The sequence below is a fragment of the Suillus discolor genome (assembly GCF_016758755.1).
Source record: "Suillus discolor strain FC423 chromosome Unknown F5147scaffold_9, whole genome shotgun sequence".
NCBI lineage: Eukaryota > Fungi > Basidiomycota > Agaricomycetes > Boletales > Suillaceae > Suillus > Suillus discolor.
Window position 1 is genome coordinate 12,200 of NW_024541256.1, and position 10,216 is coordinate 22,415.

At 48.3% G+C, this 10,216-nt stretch overlaps 6 protein-coding genes across 6 annotated transcripts; 3 read left to right on the plus strand and 3 right to left on the minus strand.

The window, feature by feature from the left end:
* Positions 1-138: 138 nt before the first annotated feature.
* F5147DRAFT_427885 (uncharacterized protein) lies at positions 139-1,636 on the plus strand. The gene is made up of 5 exons (XM_041429785.1): positions 139-666; positions 731-954; positions 1,054-1,123; positions 1,275-1,365; positions 1,424-1,636. Coding segments are annotated over exons 1-5 (525 nt in total). The 5' UTR covers positions 139-528; the 3' UTR covers positions 1,426-1,636.
* F5147DRAFT_677160 (uncharacterized protein) lies at positions 1,611-2,795 on the minus strand. Its single transcript, XM_041436100.1, has 2 exons — positions 2,513-2,795; positions 1,611-2,417 (listed from the first exon to the last, which is right to left on the minus strand). Exons 1-2 carry the CDS (start codon positions 2,785-2,787, stop codon positions 1,778-1,780), a joined length of 915 nt encoding a protein of 304 aa, XP_041296495.1. The 5' UTR covers positions 2,788-2,795; the 3' UTR covers positions 1,611-1,777.
* Positions 2,796-3,132: 337 nt separating this feature from the next.
* Positions 3,133-5,183, plus strand: F5147DRAFT_769855 (cora-like Mg2+ transporter protein-domain-containing protein; the record flags this gene model as incomplete). The annotated part of the gene is made up of 9 exons (XM_041441081.1): positions 3,133-3,218; positions 3,278-3,602; positions 3,654-3,730; positions 3,781-3,869; positions 3,919-4,020; positions 4,068-4,106; positions 4,162-4,436; positions 4,487-4,864; positions 4,917-5,183. The coding sequence occupies 9 exons, from the start codon at positions 3,133-3,135 to the stop codon at positions 5,181-5,183; spliced, it is 1,638 nt and encodes a 545-aa protein (XP_041296496.1).
* A 454-nt stretch (positions 5,184-5,637) lies between these two features.
* Positions 5,638-6,569, minus strand: F5147DRAFT_769856 (uncharacterized protein; the record flags this gene model as incomplete). Its single annotated transcript, XM_041441082.1, has 3 exons — positions 5,638-5,828; positions 5,883-6,041; positions 6,098-6,569. The coding sequence occupies 3 exons, from the start codon at positions 6,567-6,569 to the stop codon at positions 5,638-5,640; spliced, it is 822 nt and encodes a 273-aa protein (XP_041296497.1).
* Positions 6,570-6,823: 254 nt separating this feature from the next.
* F5147DRAFT_677165 (Cys/Met metabolism PLP-dependent enzyme-domain-containing protein) lies at positions 6,824-8,327 on the plus strand (the record flags this gene model as incomplete). Its single annotated transcript, XM_041436101.1, is given in 4 exon segments — positions 6,824-6,854; positions 6,867-7,027; positions 7,090-7,389; positions 7,441-8,327. Coding segments are annotated over 4 exon segments (1,379 nt in total), but the record flags the coding sequence as incomplete, so codon positions are not given.
* Positions 8,328-8,386: 59 nt separating this feature from the next.
* On the minus strand, positions 8,387-10,172 carry F5147DRAFT_428013 (pyridoxal phosphate-dependent transferase). Its single transcript, XM_041429786.1, has 3 exons — positions 8,942-10,172; positions 8,873-8,883; positions 8,387-8,815 (listed from the first exon to the last, which is right to left on the minus strand). The coding sequence occupies exons 1-3, from the start codon at positions 10,045-10,047 to the stop codon at positions 8,712-8,714; spliced, it is 1,221 nt and encodes a 406-aa protein (XP_041296499.1). The 5' UTR covers positions 10,048-10,172; the 3' UTR covers positions 8,387-8,711.
* Positions 10,173-10,216: the final 44 nt, after the last annotated feature.

Here is a 10,216-nt window from a genome sequence, read left to right on the forward strand (position 1 = left end):
GATGGTGTGGCACAACATAGTCACGAAGCTTGAGAGGCTCGTTTAGGTTTTGAACACCATTTGAATTTAGAAGGGCAGAACCCCCCCTCTAGATGCTCACTTGGATGCAGGCTCGAACTTGCAAAAAACTGATGTTTGATAGCGGCACGTCGGCATGAGGACTTGAGAACATAGATTTACTAGATTTAAAAGACGTTCTAAACCCTGCGGCAAGTCATCCACTGTGACGCCCAAGTCACAATCATATCCTATGCTGCTGTCGATAGAATGAGGTTTCCGTGTATATGCCGTCTTTGTGGTGCAGAAGTCGACGAGATAAATTGGCAGCAAGTAGCAGTGTTCTGCCGGTCAGTGACCGCAGTATTCCGAGTCGTTCAGTGACTATGGGCCTTGTATTCCTTATATAATAGAAAACGAATAAGGCCACGTGCGGCAGTGATGTATCGATGAGCACGCGCTCAACTATCTCAGTGATTTGATCCAAGCATCAACTTCCATCGAGCTCTAGCTCGAACAGCCAGCACGAGGATGGCGCCCAACGATTTTGACTTGCGTATGCAGTCCCCTCGCCCGGAAACGCCCGAGCCATCATCGAAGCAGGGCAGGCGAAACGCCCAGTTCAATGATGCCCAGTTACTTGACGCCGACGGTGCAATTTCTGACAAGGTATTTTTTCACTCGCATTCTGACATTGCATAATTGTGCCGATTGATCTACATGGCTTGTGCAGCTCGAACGCTGTCTTCGTCATATTTTCGCCAAATATTGCACGCCGCGCCCGCCGCGTCCCCAAAAACACGACTCTACGACTCTCCTCACGCCCCCTGATGATGCGATTCTTGACGCCGCAGGGCTAGACGCGTGGGCAGAAGACACGAATGGCGCACCGTTTAGTGAAGAGACTAAAGAGGAGCTCAGAGAATTCTTGGACGTCACTGAAGAAGGCGAGCTGACGTGCGTGATATAGCATTCTTTCATCTCTCCTACTTTTCTTGCATACCTATGTGTAATTGTTCCAATCTTCTCGGTGCTGATTCCTGTATTTTTATCTAGGTTTAAAGGCTTCGCGCAGATATATCAGCTGCAGACAGAGAATGACGAGGAAGAAACATGGAAAGATTTGGTACGTGCTCCAACTTTTCTCTCTTATACCCATCCTCTTTGTTCCCTCAACGCCGTCTCGTTTCACTATTTCTCGCATCCTGTTTCCATCCTCTCCGTATCTATCATCTTGGCCACTCTGCGATAAAATCGACTCAATCTTGCGTTTTCAGTCAAACCACGGATTTGATCGCACCCTCACCCTTGTTTCAACGCGTCGGGAGGAAGAGGCTGAGAGCAGTCATATGCCTCTTTTCATGCCATGTACGTCAGGTCGCTCTCATTTCCATCTTTATGCGAATGCCAATCACCTCTCACATAGGACGAGACCACAAAAACGTGTACAACCCTTGATACATTTTGAACATACTAACCACAGACTAGCCATGACCTTACGATGCCCATGACTTCATTACTTATCTACCTCCGTATTCACGACTTCGTCCGATCTTTTGAACATTCCATATTTTAACCCACCTGCTGGATGATGTTCACATACTAGACTTAATCACATCTAACATCTGCTGGTCTTCATTCCAACTGAGTGAGAGAACTTCTAATAAAGAAGGGGTACTCCAAAAAATGATATAGTATCAACTGGATGGCAACTGATCCTAACGCCTACGTTGGCGCCGCTGTGCTCCATATATCTTTCATACAGCACACAAGATCACCTTTACTTGACAGCCCCAGTAACCCCATCCCATCTTCCACACCATACCTCCACGCCATCCCACTCCCCAGCATCCCATCCTACACCTACACCAGCACGCCTTAGCCTCTTCTCGGGGACGCGCTGGAACAAGAGTCCCCACTCCTCGCCAGCACGTCTAAATGTGGCCGTGATGAATGTGGGGTCGCGCCTCTCAACAGCAAGGTAGATGATTGGAGGCTTGCAGGTTGGGGTTCCAGAGGATTTAGAAGGGGGTGCAGGTGATGCTTCAATACTGGAAAGTGAAGATGGCGGGCAGATAGGTGTGGTGGATGAAAGAGCAGAAAGCGCATGAATTGTCTCGAATAGAGGAGCAACAAGTGCCGTATCATAGATGGTATCGCTCGACACAATCAGATCAAATGGCGGGGCGAGGAAATCGCGGCTGTCATCGCCCCTTCTTGGCAAAGGTGCTGGCGATGTGATCGATACATTATCGTCCCATTTCCATTCCGTAGAGTTGACACCCCAGTTCAGCTCACGCACATGAACACGCCCAGGGACGAGATGCGCATTTGCATTGATGTTGGAACGCAGAACAGACGCACAGACGTGCATGGTATCGGTAGCAAGGACATCATATCCCAGAGACGCGAGCGCAAGACTAGAATCCATGAAGCACGCGTCATATGCGGCAGAGCATGTGTTTACGATGGTGAGTGATCCTCTTCACGGTCATCTATGGACAATCGAACGCACGCCATGAGGCCAACCCCGCTGCCCAGCTCTACAGCCTTGGGGCGTGCTGTATCATACAGAACCGAAATATTATTGTTTGTTCCAGTCTCGATCGTCTTGGATTTGCCCTTGAATTCGGCAGAAAGGTAGACGGATAGGACTTGGGCACCAAGCCACAGAGCAGTCCCGTTGCTTATACCGTCATCTCGCTGAACAAGATGGAATGCGACATTATTAAACGGATATGCGAGAACAGGCAAGTGTTTTGTGTGGTGAGCTGGTTGGGTATCCGACATGAAGTAATTTATGTAATGCTAACTAAGCTTTCGAAATTGTCGATAATTCTTTAGACTTACCATATAAGGGCAGTTTACAGATGGACTAGTACTACTACTAGTACTGTGATCCTGTCGCATTGGTCAGTGCCAGCACAGCAACATACGTTATGCCGCAGGTTCCGACGACTGACGGGGGCTCGGCTGCGCGGCGGGTGTATGCCACCTAAAAAAGGTTGCTTCCGCTGCAGTACTACTGTTCCGAGTCAGTGCCTCGTGCTGACATGATACCACAACCATCAGTATATAAATTCGGGATTCATGCGGGTCATGAACCGCTAACTCCAACTCTGAATCAGCTGCATCATGAAGGTCAGCACAAAACGCTCTGATATCTCTCAAGATATAACCTTGAGGGGTGCAGCTTTGCTACGTGTAGCGCCTGATCCCATGTAAGATTTCTTCATGCCCTCTTTGTCTCCTTGTTTTGACCGATTTATGCTCTTCCTAGGTACCTGCATGCGGCACCGTCGAGACCATGGCCATGGATGAACTTGGACGTTAATTCTGACTCGACTGATACAACCGTCGTGAATCAATCCTGGCAGGGCTACCCTCAGAACCAGTTCAGGAACTGGACCCCAGATAAAGTTCAGCGAAGTAAGATGTTCGAAAAGTGTTCGAAGGATCGACCTAGCACTATTTACTGGATGGATGTGTGCGACTCCGAAAACGTCGTCGGGTTTACCATCCCAGATATGGGAGGAAATGACCCTGGTACTACAAAAGTGCCAACAAAGGATCAGAATAAGTTTTGGGATATGTTACAGCAAAATGTGAGTCTTATGTTTAATCTTGTATGCTTGTTATATAAGATGTGATTGTAGCGACCAGAAAACATTCGAGTGCGATGGTTATTTGTGGATGATTTGACGCAACCCGTCTTACGCATGTTGGGGACAAAGTATGTGACATTTTTTACTCTTCTACTTGTTCTGAAAGCCTCATACATAGATACAATATCGAGCCATTCTTTTTCACGTCCTCCCTCCACTGGAGACCCTCACGATATCAAGACACGCTTCGTCATGGAAAAGGAGATCGTAAGTCTAAATCTTCCACTTTGGGTCGCATGGCTCATGTGCATGATAGATGTCACTATTGTCCTGCCATTTCTACAATCGCAGCAGGAATCACGATCACCACACACTCGCCAGTCGCCAACTGACCCTAAAGCATGGGACACCGTGACTGGTGAGTGACACATCACCTGCCGCAGCCATCCGATTTACCTCCGGCAGATACCCTGGTCGATATCCAGGCTCCCTTTTCGACAGGCGGTATGTGTATTGATGTCCTCACATCAATACCTTCACGCTCAAACATCCTTCATAGATGGCCACGTACTCTTCTTTGACGTCCTCGCAATCCACATGGTCCGCGACGTAGAAGAAAACACTATTATATCCTACCATCCCGAGTCTAAAGGGCACCGAACACCTGCGAAGCACCTCCGCTCTCTCATACAGTTCGTGGGGGAAAGCATGTACTGGCAAAAAATATTCAGCAAGTCCAAAGACCCGACATTCCTTTTCCTCGCAATTTTATGGTATGCGCTAAGAGAATGGGATGAGTCCCTTGATTTGCTGTTTCGCCATGTTAGCGAGCTGGTATGTAGTTCTTGTGCAGCGTGGAAGTAATGTTACTCAAATACATCCAGGAATTACAAGTACTGCAACTGGATAATATCTCACTTATAAATGACCTCCATGTCCTTCAAGCACGTCTTTTACACTACCAATCGCTCCTTCATGACTTCGAGGTAGCAGTAACGTTTATCGAGACGACCCCCAATCCGGCCATGGAGTCCCATGAGGTTACTGACGAAGAGCGCACGGACTCAAACGCACTTATGAAGAAGGAGTGCAAGAATCTACTCAGCGAAATTGATCGTCTAGAAAGGCGACGGATGATGCTGAGCAGTCGACTGAAGAATGCGATGGACTTTACGTTTGCGATTGTTAACACTGAGGACAGTAGGCGGATGCAGAGGTTCACATACCTCACGATAGTCTTCCTACCAGCAAGTTTTACTGCGGTAAGCATAAAGGTCGTGTGTACAGATCCTTTCTGACTGAACATGCCTTCAGTCTATCTTTGGAATGAACGTTATAGAGATCGATAATGGGACACAAACACTCGCTCACTACATGCTGGTCACCGTTGTGCTCACGCTTGTAACGATTTACATCGTCGTCATGCTTCAAGAACAGAACTGGGTTCACAGACGCCGGGCTACCTTGCTGCAGCGCGCAGTGTGGCCCATTCGTTTACTCTGGCGGATCATTCTCCCTCTACAAGAAATGTGGGTACCACAATACAGGAGGTCGTCAACGGTTATAGATGTCACGGCGTGATGATCATCTACACCCGTAGATGGATTCCAATATATGCATACATACATTAACATACCCATACCCGTACAATATTTCATGTTACATTCACTAGCCTTGATATGGCGCCTGGAAACCACAACTCCAGTCTACTAGTGCTTGTCAACCAGTACTACTGTAATACCACATCCAATTTTGCATGCAGGGTGCCATTGGAGTCCATATATATGGTATCGCTGAAACAACAGAGTCAGTTCAAGCCGTCACAGGAAAAGTCACAAAATACGTCAGTTGATAAGATCAATGCGCCTGTAGAACACTTACTTGAATATCGGCCAACCGCCCAACGAAGCAGAGGTGGAGGTGCAAGTACGGATGGAATAGTTGGTGTATCTTTCAATCAGCAAGTATGTCAACGACCGGGGGGAGCAAAGGAATCATTAGTGCTATGCCTTCGAATGACTCAGAACAAATTAACTTACTCTGAGGCTGCAAGGAAATAGCCTTCATTCAATTGAAACTCCTTTACCAGAACTTGATGCTGCTCGTTCTGGGCCTCCACCGTAAGAAGAGCTTTTGGACGCGCTGGCAAGCTATGCTTAGAAAGATAAATGCTGGCTGCCCATCTCGTATCATCTCCTACATGAAAGAGCAAGCCCCATATGCGTCCTGCAGAGATCGGCATGTGTGTAAGGAACAGCTGTAGAAGCACGAATTACATACCTTGCGCAATAAATTCCATGCGCAATTTCTGCACAACGCGTATGCGTGTCTGGAACATCGTGATCTGCATTTTGACAGTGAACTGGTTCTCTGTATCTCCTTCATACACCTGAATCTCATTCGGACAACCTAAAGATAGATTCAAAGTCCTTTCCATCTCTGATTGAAACGCGATCATCAATACTCGCTGAGGACTAGGGATTACCAGTACTCACTATAAAGCTGAGCGGATGTCAATGACAACCTCGTGAATAATGCATGGTCGTTAGTTACCATACATGCTAGACGCACGTCGTGAAAGGAATCATGCTTGTATGCGGTGATGAATTTATACAAAGCCGAAAGAACTTCTGGCCGTTTATTCACAATGGCCCAATACAAAGGTGTGTGACCCTCGATATTGGATTCTTGAAGGATGTCTGAGAACTCTGCAGCTGGGAGAGAAGCAGCGCAGGCGTCGAGAGTTGGGCCGACAGAGGAAAGGATGAAATCCGGTGTGATGACCATACCACGGATGAGAGATAGAACGGTGGTCCGTATCTGCTTGGTCTGTGCCCTGGAAAATACAAATGATGGTTTGCATTGGACGGAATCTGCTGATATTGAGGACATGGAAACCGCATGGTACGATGGAGGCGCATTGACATCGGACTTGTCGTCATCAAAGAGTTCAAACTCGGCATCCATTGCAATTGATGAGGTGAGTTAGACGATGAAAATAGGGGCTTTCCAATGATCACGGCACGGATAGAATTAGTAAGTAACCAACAAGAATGCAAGCGCTTTGTCAGCGACTTCACGCCATCGAGCTCGCAATCAATGCATCATTCCAAAGCAAATGCAATGGAGGTGAAATTTTTCTCTTTAAATTGCTGGCAGTGCGCACTGCGTACATCTTCTGCATCCATACACGACAAGTTTACCCCACATAATCAATACCCATGACTATCTCCATATTCACTACCAACGACCACGCCAGCGGGTATGCAAAAGGCGTCAAGCGTCACTCGAAACGCTCGTCTGAGCTCAGTTTTTCTACGCGAGCTATTCATATAGGGTCAGAGCCAGACCCCACAACTGGCGCCGTCATCCCGTCCATATCCCTTAGCACGACGTACAAGCAAGATGAAGTAGGTGTACACAAGGTCTGTATTTTAGTTTGACTCGACATACCTTAGCATACTTATGACATGTGTATGGTGAATAGGGCTTTGAATATTCTCGTTCTGGCAATCCAAATCGTGATGCATTAGAGCGTACGCTCGTAGGCCTGGAGGCAGGCGCAGGACACGCCATCGCGTTTGCTTCGGGTAGCGCGACGACAGCGACTATTTTGCAGTCTCTAGGTCCAAACGCGCACGTCCTAAGTGTGAATGATGTCTACGGTGGCACGTTCAGGTACCTCACGAGGGTTGCGAAAGAAACCATGGGTACCGAGTCGACGTTTGTAGACTTGGAGAACACGACAGACAATGAAATATTAGGTGCTATAAGGGTAAACACCAAGGTTTGTCTTTTATCATTTGAATTTAGGCAGCCACTCATGTGAATGCTTTAGCTTATCTGGATCGAATCACCAACAAATCCCACCCTCCGACTAATTGACATTCCGCGCATAGTGGGTCTCGCGCGTCGGGCTCCATCAAAGCCCCTCGTTCTCGTCGACAACACATTCCTCTCCCCATTCTATGCCTCCCCACTCCTACAAGGGACCGACATCGTTATTCACTCCCTCACCAAATACGTCAACGGCCATTCTGATGTCGTAATGGGCGCTGCCATCCTTCCCTCGTCCACACCAGACAGAGACTACGAAGGCCTCGTCCAAAAGCTCCGCTTCCTCCAAAATGCTCACGGCGCTGTCCCGAGTCCTTTTGACAGTTGGCTCGTCCAGCGCGGTGCCAAAACTCTCGCAGTGCGGATGAAGGCCCACGGTCTGAATGCACTCCGCATCGCCTCCTTCCTAACTTCGCACCCCGCCGTCGAACACGTCATCTACCCCGGTCTAGCCTCGCACTCGCTACACGCCCTAGCACGCACCTCCCTCAGCCCACACGCGCAACAGTTTCTCAGCACCCTACCTCCATCGAGCCTTGTGCATGGTATACCCTACGGCGGGATGGTTTCATTCCGCCTACATGGTGGTGCAAAGAGTGCAGAAGCGCTTCTGCCGAAATTGAGGCTGTTCACGCTTGCTGAGAGTTTGGGTGGTGTGGAAAGTCTTGCGGAGTTACCTGCACGGATGACGCATGCGAGTATCCCACCGGCGGAGCGTGAGGCGTTGGGTATTGAGGGGCTAGTGCGTTTAAGCTGTGGGATCGAGGAGGTGGAAGATTTAGTGGAGGATTTGAGGGCTGCGTTGGATGGGCTGGATAACGAGGATAGCGGGTGTGATAGCGGATTCGTGACACCGTCCGATGCCAGTGATCATGGTGCGAATGGGCTGCATTGATTGTAGACTTTGGTGTTCTTGATATCCATTTAGATATTATCGTAATCGTTTTTGTGCGTATTGGATGGTACATTGCTTTGGAGATCTGATTTTCATTGCATAATGAGCAGTTGCTGAATGCATAGTAACTGAACAAGTTCCTTGCCTAGTGACCTATACACCTTGTTATCTTGAAGAGAAATACTTCGAACAGCTCCGAATCAGGACGGTTCCGCTTAATAAAATTTTCTGTGTTAGATCAGATTTTCAAAATAAATTATCCATGCAGTTGATGCCTGGCGTATGCTCTGGTTGCTGGGTAATACAAATGTGTAGCTGCACGTTCAACTCTGGTCCGAACCCTCAATTTACCCATACTTTTCCTACTGATGCTCTGTTCACTCCTTGTTAACTTTGTGCTGTCCTGCGAACTGTTCCATGTACGAGATGAGTAGGTCCGTCTCTTCTTCTGTAACGGCGTTATATATGGACACCCGGACGCCTGGATAGATGAAACATCAGTGATTAAACTATGTATAGAGATGATAATGCTCCATACCTCCTACAGAACTGCATGGAAAAATAATGAGAAGTTGGTCATGCATGATGCGCAAAGGCAAGGACTCACCGATGGCCTTTGAGACCCTTCATGCCTCGCTCCTCTGCTCCAGCAATGAACTTGGCTAACAACCCTTCGCCAATGACGTCGAAGACAATGTTCATCTGGCTACCAGAACCCTCCTTCACTTTACCTTTGAAGATGCCCTTATTTTCACCGTACTTTAGCACATCGTACACCTTTTTCGATTTACGGTTTGTCAGGCCCGCGTAATAGTCCAATCCTCCGAGCTGGAGCATGTACTCAAGAACGAGACCGGTGATGTAAATGGAGAGTACCGGGGGAGTGTTGTACAGGCTGTTATGATCTGCAAGCGTTTTGTACGAAAGACAGATTGGGACTGGGATAGCCCCGAGCCTCGCAGCGGCGTCGACATCAACGATACAATCGTTTCTGACGATTAAGATGGTGAGACCGGCGGGGCCGACATTTTTCTGCGCGCCAGCATATATGATAGCGTGGTCTGAGAGATGGGGAATCGGCCTTGACATGAAGGAGGACGAATAATCTCCGACAAGTGGGAGAAGTGCATTTCTTGGGAGGAGCTGGAAGGGAAAGGAGGCTGGTGAATTTTCCTCAGCCGAGAACTCCACGCCGTCGACGGTCTCATTGGCGCAGTAGTAGATCAGAGCTGGATCATTTGAGAAGGAATACGCATCTGCGGTTGGGATGTTGTCAAAAGATTTCTGGTCTTTAGAGTATTTGCGTGAATCGGCTGCAATGTTAACGGTGCTCCCTCCCATGCGCCTAGCCTCCTCGGCTGCCTTTTTACTCCAGGACCCTGTGACGACATAATCCAGTACCCGGTCTTCGTCTGTCAGTTGAGGGTGGAGGAGACGGTGTCGCGCCAGCATATTCAGCACGACGGCCGAGAACTGCGTGGATCCGCCCCCCTGAGTGAACAAAATGGAGTGTGTGGGCTGGATGTCGAGAAGTTTTCTGATGTTTTGTTCGACGCTTTGTAGATACGCCGTGAACTCTTTGGAGCGATGCGAAATCTCAGCGATACCCATACCGGTTCCGTTGAAATTCAGGAGACCTTTGGTGGCTTCCTGAAGCACGGAAGTGGGCAGAGCGGATGGACCTGCACCAAAGTTAATGGCTCGCGATTCCATGGTATGAAGACTTTCTTGGAAGAGTGAATGATGTGCGATATTTTGCACGTCAAGGTCGAAGAAAACCGGTGGTCTACTTGGGGTTAAACATATGACTCGACGCTTCACACATATGTCAGAACGCTTGATGACATTTGCTTTGGCTTGGTAAATTTCGTCATTCATGTAA